The sequence below is a fragment of the Oncorhynchus tshawytscha genome, linkage group LG08, assembly GCF_018296145.1.
Source record: "Oncorhynchus tshawytscha isolate Ot180627B linkage group LG08, Otsh_v2.0, whole genome shotgun sequence".
In the NCBI taxonomy this organism is placed as follows: Eukaryota; Metazoa; Chordata; class Actinopteri; order Salmoniformes; family Salmonidae; genus Oncorhynchus; species Oncorhynchus tshawytscha.
Window position 1 is genome coordinate 72,047,591 of NC_056436.1, and position 16,303 is coordinate 72,063,893.

A 16,303-nucleotide genomic window follows, 5' to 3' on the forward strand; every position below is an offset into this window, starting at 1 on the left:
GACCTCTGTCATTGCCAACAAAGGGTACATAACAAAGTATTGAGAAACTTTTGTTATTGACCAAATACTTATTTTCCACCATCATTTGAAAATAAATTAAAGATCCTACAATGTGATTTTTATTTTTATTTTTTTTTTCTCATTTTGTCTGTCATAGTTGAAGTGTACCTATGCTGAAAATTACAGGCCTCATCTTTTTAAGTGGGAGAACTTGCACAATTGGTGGCTGACTAAATACTTTTTTGCCCCACTGTACATATGTGTTACATATGCTATGGTTGCCTCATTCCATCTAATAGGGGAAGATATCAGTGGGTCAAAGAGTCAGTCATTCTCATACATGCCTGCATAAGAACAAAGTGCACAAAACAAACTCTCCTTCACTTGAGTCCAGGCTGAAGTGATGTGTTGTTTAATGGCCTCTTGACACGTTTCCTCTGCCCCTGCTTCAGGTTCTGATGGAGATGATCCTCAAAGAGCTGTGTCCAGAACTCAACGTGGAGACAGACCAGATCTGATGGGGCGAGGCCCATATGTACGCAAAACACAGGATAGTGTGGTTAATGTGGAGCAAGAACTCTAGGGCATCCTATTCCCTCCCTCAAAGGGCATAGGGTGCCATTAATATAGTGTACTACTTTTGACCAGAGGGCATAAAGTTGTGCACTATAGGGAATAGGGTGCCGTTTGGGGACGCAGCCTAACACACACACACTGAGTGAAGGAAATGGAGGTGCACCTGGAGATCGACATGGCTTTAGTTTAGTCTTTGTTTTCAGAGGAGAGACACTCTTTGAAGGATTATGTATTATCTTTTGTTCAAACTAGATTTTTTTTTATTTTAACTCAACAGATAGACCATGAAGAGAAATGTAACATCAACACAGAGGTACTGTAATGTTCCAGCATGGTACAGTAAACAATGAGATTAAACTGAATGGATGATGTATTTTCTGTTGTTCTGCGGTACTTTTATCTGAATGCATTTGATTATGTAGTGCTCAAACTAGGGAGACAAGTTCCTGTTACTACCTTACATTTCTTTGTTTTGTTCAGTAGCTCAAAATGACAAATCAGTCCCACTGCCAAGGTCTGTTGCAGAAAGCCAGGCTATTGATTGATTACTTTGTTATGGATCCAAAATGTGAATAGTTGTGAAATTATGAGTGTTGTGCTCATATAATGAAGAAACAAGCTGCATACCGACCTCAAATACATTCCCCACCAATGTTACATTATGTTCATTGTAGAACGGCTTCATTGTGCAATATGTCATGTAAAGTCATTGTGACAATTTTATTTGTGACTTATTGATAGATTTTATTTTTACCCAAAAATTGTTTAGAGCATTTATAAGCAATAAATTGCAAAAGAAAAATGTATGACTTGTTAACTTTTTTTGTTGTTATTTATCAATGTAAGCTTCTCAGAATTGTATGAAATTGAAACCATCTGAATTTGGATGCTACAATTTATATACATTTGTATATGAATTCAAGGACCCTAAGTTCATGCAGAGTAACACCATTCTAATGTGTGGAGTCTGTAGTTATTAAACAGTTCTTACACTGGGCACACAATCGCCATACTCCTATCCATACCAAACCCACACACTGAACACAAAGCATTCAGGTCTGATATTTACTCAATCTCAAAGCAACAGAGGAGACTGCTATCTGGACTCCCTAACTAAGGTCATGATGGTGGATCTCTACATTCTGCTAAAGATGATGTCCCTCTGGAGGTCCTGGCACACTTCTGGGTTTAGCCGAGCAGCCTAGTCAAAGACGATACAGTTTCCAGTATGAGATTCAGAATGGAGATAAAATCTTACTCATCTTAATTGGCCTTCACTGATACTTATGTTGCTATTTCAGGCAAATGGGTCAAGCAGAATTTGATTTGATTTATTAGGATCCCCGTTAGCCGATGCCAATGGCGACAGCTAGTTTTACTGGGGTCTGACACAACCAAAAAGACAGACATTGACATACATTTGAATGTGTGTGCCCACCTTAGTGAAGTATTGCCAGGCCTTCTCCTTGCTCTGAGGAACCCCCTTTCCCAGTTCCAGACATCGGGCGTAGTAGAAAAGAGCAATGGCCACACCCTTAATTACGTATTCAGGCAGGCAGTCGGTGACCATGGCGATGGCAGCAATGTCATCGTAATTGGTAATCCTACATTTTCATTGTGGGAAGATGACTTCTTTGGCACACAAATAATACTTTTCTTAAATACGCTCAGTTGCCTGACATTTACATTGGAATATAGATTTTTCCATTGAGGTGTCACTCCGGAACATTACAGCCTACAATTTAATAGCTTCAATCATTTTCCTTGTGGAAATAGAGGGTAGTAGGTTAGCCTTGGCCGCAGCATATCTTTTTTTAACCTCGACTTCTATCTAATAAACCATACATATTTATCACTGCTTTAGTGTTCTACAGATGCTTAGTGTCTTATGTATTTAACTGCCCTTTTTTGCAACACATTTTCAATTCCAATAAACAAAAGGGCTGCTGTGTCTCGTCTCTCATACCGACATGAACAACACAACCACGCTACACTGCTTCCAAGGACTCTTTGTCTTACTGCTGGTTGGAACAACTGATGGGACCGGCTCTCTATGGGGTATGTTACCAGCAACGGCATAATGAATATGGTTCAAATGGAAATCAAATTGCTGTTGGTTAGGATACTATTATGTGTCAAAGGGAGATTGATTGAAAAAGCCTATCACACTTAACTGTGTCATTATTGTGGTGGATTGACTTATACAAAGGTGGATAACCTGTGGACAGAACAGGGATTTTACTGTATGATATACCCTATGACAGTACCTTTTGGCAAGGGCTGCTGCTCTGGAGTAGAGCTTCCTGTGGTAGTAGTAGGCAGCCAGGTGGGCCTGGGCGTACACATTCCCCCGCTCAGCCGCTTCCTTCAGGCACTCAATGGCAGCCTTGGGGTCCTGCTGGATGCCCTGACCATACAAGTACATGATCCCCAGTGCACCTTGGGACTCCAGACTGCCATTGCCACAGGCCTCTGAGTGCCAGAAGAACGCCTGGAGCACAGGGCACACATGCACACAGTGGGGAAACTGAGTTATGAAAGAGAATAGTTGAAATAGAATCCTGAATTATTGATCAAGGTGAAACATCTCGTGGGTACAGTAAACACATCATACCCTTTTGAGGTCCTGTGTCTCAGGTCTAGAGTAGAACATACCCAGAGAACTCTGAGCTTTTACACAGGCTCTGGGGTTTCCCTCATCAGCAGCAAGGAGCCAGTAACTGGGTGAGAAAAACAACACAGTCACTGCCACAACGGTTCTCCATGAGTCAGCAAACATCTCAAACATTGTGCGTGTGCTTCTGCTGACCTTTCTGCTTCTGTATTGGATTTCTGGACCCCATAGCCCTCCAGGTAGGCTATGCCAATGTGATACAGAGCAGTGTATCTGATGGAGCCTGCCTCTGGGTTATTCCACTGGACAACTCTCCTCATGTAGTCAACTGCCCTTGCCTGGAGAGGAGTACAACACACTGTAAAAACCCAGACCAACGCAACAAACAGGTTACATTGTGGAAGGCAACCCATCTGTCTAGGGAGACTACTCAACATGAGGTATGTTTGGTAGACTTACAGTAGTTTGTATTTATAACATGGTAGTAACACAGCCAGAAGAGGACTGGCCACCCCTCATAGCCTGGTTCCTCTCTAGGTTTCTTCCTAGGTTTTGGCCTTCCTAGGGAGTTTTTCCTAGCCACCGTGCTTCTACACCTGCATTGCTTTAGGCAGGGTTTCTGTACAGCACTTTGATATATCAGCTGATGTACGAAGGGCTATATAAATACATTTGATTTGATTTGATAGTAGCAGGCGTGACAGTGAGCAGTTTTTAGAGATGCTCCATTGGGTTCTTCAGTTACCCATTATAATTTATTATGAGGTGGAAACCCAGCAAACCAAACAAGGAAGAATGCACAACACTATCAATACCGTGACTCACTTGATCCATAGCAGTGCCCAGGCCATCATAATACATGACAGCTAGCTGGAAGAGGGCTCTGGGATCGCTGTCCTTAAGGCCGTCAAAGACTCTCTCTGCCTCCTCATAGCGCCCCTGGCCCAGCAGTAAAGTACAATCAGAAAACCAGGGCATCATCGCTCAAGATCAGTATACCTCACTGGTATTTCTGCACTACTGAAATGGCTCCTACATGGCTCCATTATATCAGAGGAAACCTAGCTACATTTCTATGTCCAGTATATGGGCATATGATAACATGAATGGGAGAGCTGTTACCTCATAATAGTACAGCTGTCCCAGCAGGAAAAGGGCCTGCTTGTCTCCCCCTTCTGCTCTACCCTTCAGCAGTCTCTCAGCCCTCTCCACCTGAGTGGCAAGGCTCTCTGAGGAGAACAAATCATGTGGTTCAACTGGCAGGTTGTGTGTTTCTGTGCATTATTTTTTACCAGGGCCCATTTTCCCAGACTGTTGTGGATCTGAGGCAAACAAACTGAATATTTTACAGAATAGAAGGAAACCAAAGATTGTGGGAAATGAACTTGTTCTTTATATTTTTTGAATGATTTCACTTCTACTGTGGGTCGATTAAAGTGTGATCTACAAAGGTTAATATTTTCAATGGTTTTCCTTCACTTTAAAGTCACTCCCTAACTCACCTCAACAACAACAGCTGTGGTGCGTCATAACAGCTGATCTGAGCTCATGAAACGTCCCAGTTCTAAAGTGCCTGTCTGTTTTATCTTGTGCTGAATACCTTGGTGTGAAGTCGGTTTCCCTCCTTCATTTCGGTAGACATCCGTGATGGCACGAAACACCTTTTCTTGGCTGTGTTTCTTTGGAGCATCGATTTTATAACCCGACTTCATACCCTTGCCTCAGAGCCTGCAATACATTGCTATAGTTTTACAATATGTTTGCTAGGATACACCTACGCTTTAAAACATCAAATAAGAACCCACGTTGATTGTTTTTACTGACTTACCTTTCACGCAGTTTGTTCATTTTGTGTGCATGAAGTCTGCAGTGCGCTTTATGCTACGACACAAAAGAATCTGTTACTAAGCAACTACTAAACAAATACTGTGACGCAAATACTGTGCGTTCAGTAAATCACACTACTCTATTGTTGTGTAGAGGTAGGCAACTAGTATGTGCTAACAGTAACAATAACAATTATCATTATCACAACACAACGTTTGATTAGGCCTGTTTGAATATTCGCCTATTGGATTATTAGAAAGGAATGATACTTTGTCTGAAAATTAATTTGAAAAATAAATTTCGTTCTATCAATAAACGTTGACAGAAAATAACTGATTGCCCATATTTTTGTTGTTGTTGCTGAAACTGTGTAAACCCTGGTGCATTTACAAATGATGTCTAGGCTATGTTGTAATTCCGTTTATGTTTAGTTGGAAACTCAACTATTTTTTGCAAGTGAGACAAAATAATTGCGAAATAATTGATTCATTATATTACCAGGTGGTGGTGCAGTGTTCGAGTTACCATTGCAGTGGAGAATAATTCATAGTTAGAGTGTAGAGAGATACCCTCAACCCCACACTGATGTTTTAATATTGCCATATGCCAAGTGAGAATGTAGATGATATTTTCCTTTTATTGACAAGTAAAAAGGCGTAGGCTACATGGCAAGATAGAATCCGAATATTCTCCGCAAAGACGATAGCTACAACCCCTCCTCTCGCCCGCTTGTGCACAACGGACGCCAAGGTAACACAATGTACACAGATACAGGAACGAGAACAATTCATAATTTTCTAAACCAAGCTGCGGATCGAAGACCCGCGAATTAAAGGTAGATTTCTGTTTTAGAATAATACGGAATTTTAAAGTTCCGTTATTTATTAAAGAGTATCTATTGATTGATTATTATTATGGAATTTCCAACGGTGTCATCCCATAAGAGATAAACCTAGGAGAGTTCATCAAGGGTTGAGAATATAATCCATTATAACAATTGAAGAGAATAGAAATGGTCAACATTTACTTTACAGTGGTAGCTATTAAATTGAATAGTAATTGGTGGATGGGCTCACTGTTATTCCCTAAAGATGCCCCCAGAAGGAGGGAAGTCAGATATGGAGAGGATTGGAGTCTTCAAGGAAATGGGATACATCTCCATTGGAGACAAATACACCCCTTCAATTCAGCGTAAGTACACCATGTCTAGATAATGACAGGGGACAAGGGATTTCAACTAGATTATATATATTGCACACTATTGAAGTATATACAGACAAGTAAGGCAAGATGCGATAGTTGGATGTAATATTTATGGTAAAACAATGTAACATTAAATCCTATTTCACCTACCATTTAAGGTCCCTGCAATGAGTCTGCTCAGAAGGGTAAACAAATACTGACTGGTGGGGCCACCAAGAAGAAGTCAGGGTTACAAGTGGGCTACTTTGACACTCACTTTAAGCGGGTCTTTGAAAAAGAAGCCCTCACAGACCCTGTGAGGCTCGCCCGGCAACACAGGAGTCAGCAGTCCAAGAAGAACGTAGGCAGCGCCTTCCTCCCCAGCAATGGAGAAAAGAAACCGTAAGCCATGAGATCATTTTTATTTTTCACAGACGTGCTTAATGGCAGAGCACACATCTACTTGAGGTTTAGGCTTAACAAGACTTTGAAAGGCTGCATCAGAACAGATGGTGAATAGACGCGATCGCCTTGTTTTGGTGATGATCTTGATTACATTAAGAGACTTAAACATTAAAACAAATAAAGAATTGATCTCCCTGACCAAAACAGACAATGTAATTTATATGAAATAGTTGAGGTTGACATGGTTACAGGCTTAATTTGAATCAGCGCATGAGAAGGATCTCCAGAACTCCGTTTCCACTCTGTCATGCAGTTTGTTCCCCAGCTGCATAATGCATTCTGTATTCCTTTACCATTCAGAGTCATATTTTTTCTGTTTGGCCCTAATCAACTCAGAGACCAGGGCTGTGGCCCAAACGACACCTTATTCCCTATATAGCCCTATGGACCCTGGTCAAAGGTAGTGCTCTATATAGGTAATAGAGTTCCATTTGGAACACAGCCCAGGAACCAGGGACCAGTCACTCAGCCAGAGAGCTGAGACCATGGAAATTACTGCTGGCCCAATTAAATTAGACCTGAGCAAACTATACTGCATTTCTTAGACAGTTGCTCCACTTGCTCCAGTGGCATGCAGCGATTGATGCCAGAACTTGGCTTACTCCCATTATTCAAGGTCAGGGGTTGGCAGCTACTACGGAACTCTGAGTGGTCCCATCCAGGCCATGAGTCCTATGAAGGTCCCCAGGAAGCCGTGCAAACCATCAGGCAAGAACATCCTCACCAACCCACCCAAGAGGGGAAGTGGATACAGGTTCAGTATGTCTGTAGATGATGGGATGTGTCCCAAATGGCACCCTATTTCCTATATAGTGCACTTTGTAGAGATTAAGGGACCATTTGGGATGCAACCATGGTGTTGTTTCACTATACTTAACAGTACAGTATTCTGTTTTCATGCATGGATAGTGATGGAGCCTTTTGTCCCATAGCTATCCGAATGTCACCCTGTCCAAAGTTGTCCCTTACTCCTCAGACCCCTATGACAGAGCAAATGAGATGTTGAAGGTGAGAGGCCAGGAAAATAGTAGTGTTGAAACCACAGATATCTAAATGTAATTATATGGTTGAAACAGTGTCCAAGATAATCATTTATATCCAGAGGTGCATGTGTTCTCTAACTATACAAGTGAGTGTATGTTTTTCAGAAAGAGACAGTAAGCCATAAAGCTATGCTGAAAGGTGGTGCTTTCCACTTGAACCTCCACCCAAAGGAATGTTTCGACAACAACCCGTACAAACTGGACAAGCCTCTGCCACCTCTGAAGAGATTGGAGGAGAAGAAGAGATTTGTGGTTCCCTTCAAACCCAGCTCACCAAACAAAACAGTGAAAGTGCAGAGAGGATACAGACATCAGACCTTATGATTTATTATTACAAGTGTGTGTGTTATGAGGAGATTTTATGAGGAGGTTTTCTCTGTTTTAGATTGGCGGCATGAAAGCAGGTACGTTTGACATTTACCCCTCTCACTCTGCTGACCCCTACATCACCCGGAGATCCAAATCTGTGGCCGTGAATAAGGAAGGAAAGGTATTCCACCCATCTCCCGGACCAAAGAGCACCCCCGTGAAGAGCATCATCAGTGTTAATGTGAACAGGTGAGACTCCATCTCTTCCATCCATATCCTCTCAGACAGAATAATATTTTGAGGAAACTGTGTTTGACTGTTCGGGTCTTTGGTTTTTCAGGACAGTGCACTCTGCAAACTACACCATGAATATACCATCTGTTATGGCATACTGATGTGAAAACTTGCTATCTGAGGTTGTACTGAATTTATGTTGTTCAAATATCAATATATTTTTTATAATCTTTCACATTGATATTTTAAGTTTTTGAAAAATCCAGAATAGCACTGAGAAATGTTGCTGTCCTGTTGAGTGAGTAAGCTGGAAGCCCCACCATGATGCCTGACCTGCACTGAATGATTGATGAGTCTCCATGGAAACTCCTATCAAGTAGACAACCGGCTCCTGTTGGATTTTGACGTATTAAAGGCATACTTTGACATTCTGATGAGCTTTTTGTTGACTGATTTAACAGATTTTATAGTGTAGTTTAATGCTGACTAGTTCAATGCAGACTATCTTGAACGTGGTAATAACAGAGGACATGACACAAACAAGATAATACGTTTGTCTTCTTTTTTTATTACCAATGGTAACATATTCAGAAAACCTTTAAATCACAAGGCACAGTTGGTATTCACAAGGCATAACAAACATATTCCTTTTTAAAAAGATAAATGGTTGCGTTTTTGACGGTGATAAGCAAATTCACAATTGCATCATAATGTCCACGGATATTGATATGTTCAGTTCAGGTTGTTACGTTGATGAACGCCACTGTAGTATGGCCTATCTATCCACAGTGCAGCTTGTGAAACCATATATCATGTATTTTGTCCTGAAATATTCTGTATGAGAAGGGGAGTGGCAAGTTACAGTTCTTGCTCCATTTGGACAGGTCTGTGCATTTCCCAGTCCACTGGTCTCAAGCCGTGGGGTAAACGGTGATGACATCGTGTCCCTCTGGAGGTATCGTCCGGGCGCGGGCATGGGTCTCGCAGTACAGCTGCCCCTCCACAAAGACGTAGCCCCTCTGCTTCAGGTTGACTTTGCAGTCGGAGCACACGAAACATCCAGGGTGGCGGAACTTTTCTCTGGCCTTCACCACTGTGCCTCTGCAGGGGACAAGAGAGAGTTTACTGTCTTACTGTGGGACCAGGGGACAAGAGAGAGTTTACTGTCTTACTGTGGGAGCAGAGGACAAGAGAGTGTTGACTGTCTTACTGTGGGAGCAGGGGACAAGAGAATTGACTGTCTTACTGTGGGAGCAGGGAACAAGAGAGAGTTGACTGTCTTACTGTGGGACCAGGGGACAAGAGAGTGTTGACTGTCTTACTGTGGGACCAGGGGACAAGAGAGTGTTGACTGTCTTACTGTGGGAGCAGGGGACAAGAGAGTGTTGACTGTCTTACTGTGGGACCAGGGGACAAGAGAGTGTTGACTGTCTTACTGTGGGAGCAGGGGACAAGAGAGTGTTGACTGTCTTACTGTGGGAGCAGGGGACAAGAGAGAGTTGACTGTCTTACTGTTGGAGCATGGGAACAAGAGAAAGTTTACTGTCTTACTGTGGGAGCAGGGGACAAGAGAGTGTTAACTGTCTTACTGTGGGAGCAGGGGACAAGAGAGAGTTTACTGTCTTACTGTGGGAGCAGGGGACAAGAGAGAGTTTACTGTCTTACTGTGGGAGCATGGGACAAGAGAGTGTTGACTGTCTTACTGTGGGAGCAGGGGACAAGAGAGTGTTGACTGTCTTACTGTGGGAGCAGGGGACAAGAGAGAGTTTACTGTCTTACTGTGGGAGCATGGGACAAGAGAGTGTTGACTGTCTTACTGTGGGAGCAGGGGACAAGAGAGTGTTGACTGTCTTACTGTGGGAGCAGGGGACAAGAGAGTGTTAACTGTCTTACTGTGGGACCAGGGGACAAGAGAGAGTTGACTGTCTTACTGTGGGAGCAAGGGACAAGAGAGAGTTTACTGTCTTACTGTGGGAGCAGGGGACAAGAGAGCGTTTACTGTCTTACTGTGGGAGCATGGGACAAGAGAGTGTTGACTGTCTTACTGTGGGAGCAGGGGACAAGAGAGTGTTGACTGTCTTACTGTGGGAGCAGGGGACAAGAGAGTGTTAACTGTCTTACTGTGGGACCAGGGGACAAGAGAGAGTTGACTGTCTTACTGTGGGAGCAAGGGACAAGAGAGAGTTTACTGTCTTACTGTGGGAGCAGGGGACAAGAGAGTGTTGACTGTCTTACTGTGGGAGCAGGGGACAAGAGAGAGTTGACTGTCTTACTGTGGGAGCAGGGGACAAGAGAGTGTTGACTGTCTTACTGTGGGAGCAGGGGACAAGAGAATTGACTTTTTACTGTGGGAGCAGAGGACAAGAGAGTGTTGACTGTCTTACTGTGGGAGCAGGGGACAAGAGAGAGTTGACTGTCTTACTGTGGGAGCAGGGGACAAGAGAGAGTTTACTGTCTTACTGTGGGAGCAGGGGACAAGAGAGTGTTAACTGTCTTACTGTGGGAGCAGGGGACAAGAGAGTGTTGACTGCCTTACTGTGGGAGCAGGGGATAAGAGAATTGACTGTCTTACTGTGGGAGCAGGGGACAAAAGAGTGTTGACTGTCTTACTGTGGGAGCAGGGGACAAGAGAATTGACTGTCTTACTGTGGGAGCAGGGAACAAGAGAGAGTTGACTGTCTTACTGTGGGACCAGGGGACAAGAGAGTGTTGACTGTCTTACTGTGGGACCAGGGGACAAGAGAGTGTTGACTGTCTTACTGTGGGAGCAGGGGACAAGAGAGTGTTGACTGTCTTACTGTGGGAGCAGGGGACAAGAGAGAGTTGACTGTCTTACTGTGGGAGCAGGGGACAAGAGAGAGTTTACTGTCTTACTGTGGGAGCAGGGGACAAGAGAGTGTTAACTGTCTTACTGTGGGAGCAGGGGACAAGAGAGTGTTGACTGCCTTACTGTGGGAGCAGGGGATAAGAGAATTGACTGTCTTACTGTGGGAGCAGGGGACAAGAGAATTGACTGTCTTACTGTGGGAGCAGGGAACAAGAGAGAGTTGACTATCTTACTGTGGGACCAGGGGACAAGAGAGTGTTGACTGTCTTACTGTGGGACCAGGGGACAAGAGAGTGTTGACTGTCTTACTGTGGGACCAGGGGACAAGAGAGTGTTGACTGTCTTACTGTGGGACCAGGGGACAAGAGAGTGTTGACTGTCTTACTGTGGGACCAGGGGACAAGAGAGTGTTGACTGTCTTACTGTGGGACCAGGGGACAAGAGAGTGTTGACTGTCTTACTGTGGGACCAGGGGACAAGAGAGTGTTGACTGTCTTACTGTGGGACCAGGGGACAAGAGAGTGTTGACTGTCTTACTGTGGGACCAGGGGACAAGAGAGTGTTGACTGTCTTACTGTGGGACCAGGGGACAAGAGAATTGACTGTCTTACTTTGCCTAATCTTGTCTACCAGACACTTCCTCCCAATGCTCTGAATTATTGTTATTATGCGCTGTGTGCAATTAGCCTAGGCAGGAGGTTATACTTTGCCATCCAGATAGATTTATGGATCCAAAACCACCATAGCTCTAACCATACCCCACTTAGACCTTGGTCTTATGCAACAGCAGATGTGCCCCACCACATCAAAAGTATCAGAGGCAGGTATATTCCCTTACTCAATCCTTTCATGTACTTCTTACTTTCATCCCCCAAAACTAAAAGATGAGAGAGGACAGATCTGGCAAGGTAGACGCTGTCATCTTGTGTTTCCTCACCGCAAAAACATTCCTGCCATGGTTTCTCATTACCTGCCTGTTCACATGTGTATAATGTAGCGGAGGTCCTTCGTGGTGTATTAATACATTCTTCTTGGTTTAGTCATTATCCAGAACATGAAGAGGGCAGGATCAGACAGGTCGTTGGGCGAGGGTAGGATCTGACGGGTCATTGGGCGAGTGTAGGATCAGACGGGTCATTGGGCGAGGGCAGGATCAGATGAGTCATTGGGAGAGGGCAGGATCAGATGAGTCATCGGGCGAGGGCAGGATCAGATGAGTCATTGGGAGAGGGCAGGATCAGATGAGTCATTGGGAGAGGGCAGGATCAGATGAGTCATTGGGCGAGGGCAGGATCAGATGAGTCATTGGGAGAGGGCAGAATCAGAAGAGTCATTGGGCGAGGGCAGGATCAGATGAGTCATTGGGAAAGGGCAGGATTAAATGAGTCATTGGGAGAGGGCAGGATCAGATGAGTCATTGGGAGAGGGCAGCACCATGGCACTCCAGTGCCTTATTTCCTGTCAGCCTGGGTAGTGGGTACTCACACTATGCCGTTTCCACACTTGTCACAGAGGGGTAGTTTCTGTAGCGATCCCGCAGGTGTTGGAGGCTTTGTCACTGGAGCTCTTACACTTCTAGTAATCAATGGCTTTGCTCCTATTAATGCACAAAACATTGGTTTACTGCTGTGTTAAGGTGTCAATCCCTGCTACGTGTAATCCGTTTCTACCCAACCCTGCTCATTCTACCTTTTATCAATAAATAATTACTAAAATGTATACTTTGTTATTAAGTGCCGTCAGAGTGGATAAGTTGTCTGTATGCTTGGATTTAGCTCACCATCAGTCTCCACGTGTTCCTGCAGAGCCTTAAAGGAGCCTGACTGACGTGGTTCATGTGGCCTATCCTGATCATCCTGGAGCATCCGGTACACATGAGACTCCTTGATGGAGGACAGTGTCTTACTACTAGGATGCAAGAGGGAGATGAGATAGGATTTTATCATATGGTACCTTTTTCTGGAATTCCTCTGGCCTTCACCATAATATACAGTAGCAGTCAAAAGTTTGGACACACCTACTCAAGGGTTTTTCTTTATTTTAACTTTTTTCTACATTGTAGAATAATAGTGAAGACATCAAAACTATGAAATAACACATGGAATCATGTAGTAACCCAAAAAGTGTTAAACAAATCAAAATATACTTTATAATTTAGATTCTTAAAAGTAGCCACCTTTTGCCTTGATGACAGCTTTGCACACTTTTGCATGCTTCAACCAGCTTCAACCTGGAATGCTTTTCCAACAGTCTTTAATGAGTTCCCACATATGCTGAGCACTTGTTGGCTGCTTTTCCTTCAATCTGCGGTCCAACTCATCCCAAACCATCTCAATTGGGCTGTGTCACGCCCTGATGTCATGTGTCACGCTCTAATATGTCTGCCTGCCCTGATCTCGAGCCTGCCTACCGCTCTGTACCTCCTGGACTGGATCTGGTTTGACCTTTTGCCTGTCCATGACTATTCTCTTGCCTAGCCCCTTTGGAACTAATAAATATCAAATGCTTCAAACCAACATCCTCCTCTGCATCTGGGTCTGGCCCAGAGTCCTTATAGGTTGATGTTGGGTGATTGCGGAGGCCAGGTCATCTGATGCAGCACTCCATCACTCTCCTTCTTGGTCAAATAGCCCATACACAGCCCGAAGGTGTGTTGGGTCATTGTCCTGTTGGAAAAACAAATGATGATCCCACTAAGCACAAACCAGATGGGATGGCGTATCGCTGTAGAATGCTGTGGTAGCCATGCTGGTTAAGTTTGCCTTGAATTCTAAATAAACACAGACAGCATCACCAGCAAGCACCCCCGCACCATCACACCTCCTCCTCCATGCTTCACGGTGGGAACCACACATGCGGAGGTCATCTGTTCACCTACTCTGCCTCACACAACGGTTGGAACCAATAATCTCAAATTTGGACTCATCAGACCAATGTCCGTTGCTCGTGTTTCTATGACAAAGCGAGTCTCTTCTTCTTACTGGTGTCCTTTAGCAGTGGTATCTTTGCAGCAATTCGACCATGAAGGCCTGATTCATGCAGTCTCCTCTGAACAGTTGATGTTGAGATGTGTCTGTTACTTGAACTCTGTGAAGCATTTATTTGGGCTGCAATTTCTGAGGCTGGTAACTCTAATGAACTTATCATCTGCAGCAGAGGTAACTCTGGGTCTTCCTTTCCTGTGGCGATCCTCATGAGAGCCAGTTTCGTCATAGCGCTTGATGGTTTTTGCAACTGCACTTGAAGAAACTTTCAAAGTTCTTGAAATTTTCCAAATTGACTGACCTTCATGTCTTAAAGTAATGATGGACTGTCATTTCTCTTTGTTTATTTGAGCTGTGCTTGCCATAATATGTACTTGGTCTTTTACTAAATAAGGCTATCTTCTGTATACCACCCCTACCTTGTCACTACACAACTGATTGGCTCAAACTCATTAAGAAGGAAAGAAATTCCTAAAATGAACTTTTAACGAGGCATACCTATTAATTCAAATGCATTTCAGATGACTGGTGACATGAAGGTGGTTGAGAGAATGCCGAGAGTGTGCAAAGCTGTCATCAAGGCGAAGAGTGGCTACTTTGAAGAATCTCAAATCTAAAATATGTTTTGATTTGTTTAACACTTTCCATATGTGTTATTTCATAGTTTTAATGTCTTCACTATTATTCTACAATGTAGAAAATAGTAAAAATAAAGAAAAACCCTTGAATGAGAAGGCGTGTCCAAACTGTTGACTGGTACTATAATGTAAGCAGAGGTTGTTAAATTTGCACACACACACACACACACACACACACACACACACACACACACACACACACACACACACACACACACACACACACACACACACACACACACACACACACACACACACACACACACACACACACACACACACACACACACACACACACACACACACGCACACACGCACGCACACACACACACCTATGATTACCTTAGAGGGACCTGTTCCTCTACTGAGGTGACCTGAGCTAGCTGCTGAGCGGCCGAGACGTTGGCCTCAGAGTACAGGTTAATGGGGGAGTTATACTGAGCACTGGGGGCCAGGGGTTGGTCTGTGCCGGAGTTAGCAGACAGGGGAGGGTCAGGGGGGGAGAGGGTGACCACTGTCTGATGGCCATTTCCCATCAGGCCTTGCGGAGGAGGGCACTCGCTGAGGGCGGTGGTCAGTGATTGCAAAGCCAGAGGTAGGGCAGGGGAGAAGAGACAGCACAACACATGAAAGAGACAGGAAAGATGGAAGATGAGTTATTGCAGCTATATAGAAATATTACAATCAGTAAGTATAAGATCATTTACTCTGTGACTGAATAAAACTGACTATGGTATAACTGCATCAGTAGGGAGATGTTGAAACTAGTATTACTGTATTACTGCATCAGTAGGGAGATGTTTAAACTAGTATTACTGTATTACTGCATCAGTAGGGAGATGTTGAAACTACTATTACTGTATTACTGTATCAGTAGGGAGATGTTGAAACTACTATTACTGTATTACTGTATGACTGTATCAGTAATGAGATGTTGAAACTAGTATTACTGTATTACTGTATTACTGTATCAGTAGAGAGATGTTGAAACTACTATTACTGTATTACTGTATGACTGTATCAGTAATGAGATGTTGAAACTAGTATTACTGTATTACTGTATTACTGTATCAGTAGAGAGATGTTGAAACTACTATTACTGTATCAGTAGGGAGATGTTGAAACTAGTATTACTGTATTACTGTATTACTGTATCAGTAGAGAGATGTTGAAACTACTATTACTGTATTACTGTATTACTGTATCAGTAATGAGATGTTGAAACTAGTATTGCTGTATTACTGTATCAGTAGGGAGATGTTGAAACTAGTATTACTGTATTACTGTATTACTGTATCAGTAGAGAGATGTTGAAACTACTATTACTGTATCAGTAGGGAGATGTTGAAACTAGTATTACTGTATTACTGTATTACTGTATCAGTAGAGAGATGTTGAAACTACTATTACTGTATTACTGTATCAGTAGGGAGATGTTGAAACTACTATTACTGTATTACTGTATCAGTAATGAGATGTTGAAACTAGTATTACTGTATTACTGTATCAGTAATGAGATGTTGAAACTACTATTACTGTATTACTGTATTACTGTATCAGTAATGAGATGTTGAAACTAGTATTGCTGTATTACTGTATCAGTA

The 16,303-nt window shown here is 43.3% G+C and overlaps 4 protein-coding genes across 8 annotated transcripts in view; 2 read left to right on the top strand and 2 right to left on the bottom strand.

Moving 5' to 3' along the window:
• Positions 1-1,380, top strand: part of snx25 (sorting nexin 25) — a 55,028-nt gene extending 53,648 nt beyond the window's left edge. The window contains exon 19 of the mRNA XM_024428886.2: positions 453-1,380. Coding sequence (XP_024284654.2) covers positions 453-518 — 66 coding nt within the window. The 3' untranslated portion in view covers positions 519-1,380. The remainder of the gene's footprint in view (positions 1-452) is intronic.
• Positions 1,381-1,451: 71 nt separating this feature from the next.
• LOC112255989 (LRP2 binding protein) lies at positions 1,452-5,122 on the bottom strand. 2 transcript variants are annotated; one of them, XM_024428887.2, is made up of 9 exons: positions 5,019-5,122; positions 4,791-4,918; positions 4,313-4,419; positions 4,016-4,129; positions 3,386-3,528; positions 3,191-3,296; positions 2,844-3,067; positions 2,015-2,180; positions 1,452-1,777 (listed from the first exon to the last, which is right to left on the bottom strand). In XM_024428887.2, exons 2-9 carry the CDS (start codon positions 4,900-4,902, stop codon positions 1,712-1,714), a joined length of 1,038 nt encoding a protein of 345 aa, XP_024284655.1. In that variant the 5' UTR covers positions 4,903-4,918; positions 5,019-5,122; the 3' UTR covers positions 1,452-1,711. The 2 variants fall into 2 exon arrangements, with proteins under 2 accessions (XP_024284655.1, XP_042181838.1); XM_042325904.1 differs by lacking the exon at positions 4,016-4,129.
• A 394-nt stretch (positions 5,123-5,516) lies between these two features.
• lg08h4orf47 (linkage group 08 C4orf47 homolog) lies at positions 5,517-8,682 on the top strand. 2 transcript variants are annotated; one of them, XM_024428884.2, is made up of 8 exons: positions 5,517-5,767; positions 6,109-6,208; positions 6,379-6,601; positions 7,281-7,418; positions 7,597-7,672; positions 7,813-7,992; positions 8,093-8,265; positions 8,357-8,682. In XM_024428884.2, exons 2-8 carry the CDS (start codon positions 6,109-6,111, stop codon positions 8,409-8,411), a joined length of 945 nt encoding a protein of 314 aa, XP_024284652.1. In that variant the 5' UTR covers positions 5,517-5,767; the 3' UTR covers positions 8,412-8,682. The 2 variants fall into 2 exon arrangements, with proteins under 2 accessions (XP_024284652.1, XP_024284651.1); XM_024428883.2 differs by having other exon boundaries at positions 5,518-5,852.
• Positions 8,683-8,798: 116 nt separating this feature from the next.
• The window catches only part of pdlim3b (PDZ and LIM domain 3b), a 33,348-nt gene continuing 25,843 nt past the window's right edge, over positions 8,799-16,303 (bottom strand). For 2 of the 3 annotated variants that reach the window (XM_042325901.1, XM_042325902.1), the window contains exons 5-8: positions 15,042-15,260; positions 12,858-12,985; positions 12,563-12,674; positions 8,799-9,351 (exon numbers count right to left, since the gene is read on the bottom strand). In XM_042325901.1, coding sequence (XP_042181835.1) covers positions 9,162-9,351; positions 12,563-12,674; positions 12,858-12,985; positions 15,042-15,260 — 649 coding nt within the window. In that variant the 3' untranslated portion in view covers positions 8,799-9,161. The remainder of the gene's footprint in view (positions 9,352-12,562; positions 12,675-12,857; positions 12,986-15,041; positions 15,261-16,303) is intronic. The other variant, XM_042325903.1, reaches the window with a different exon arrangement.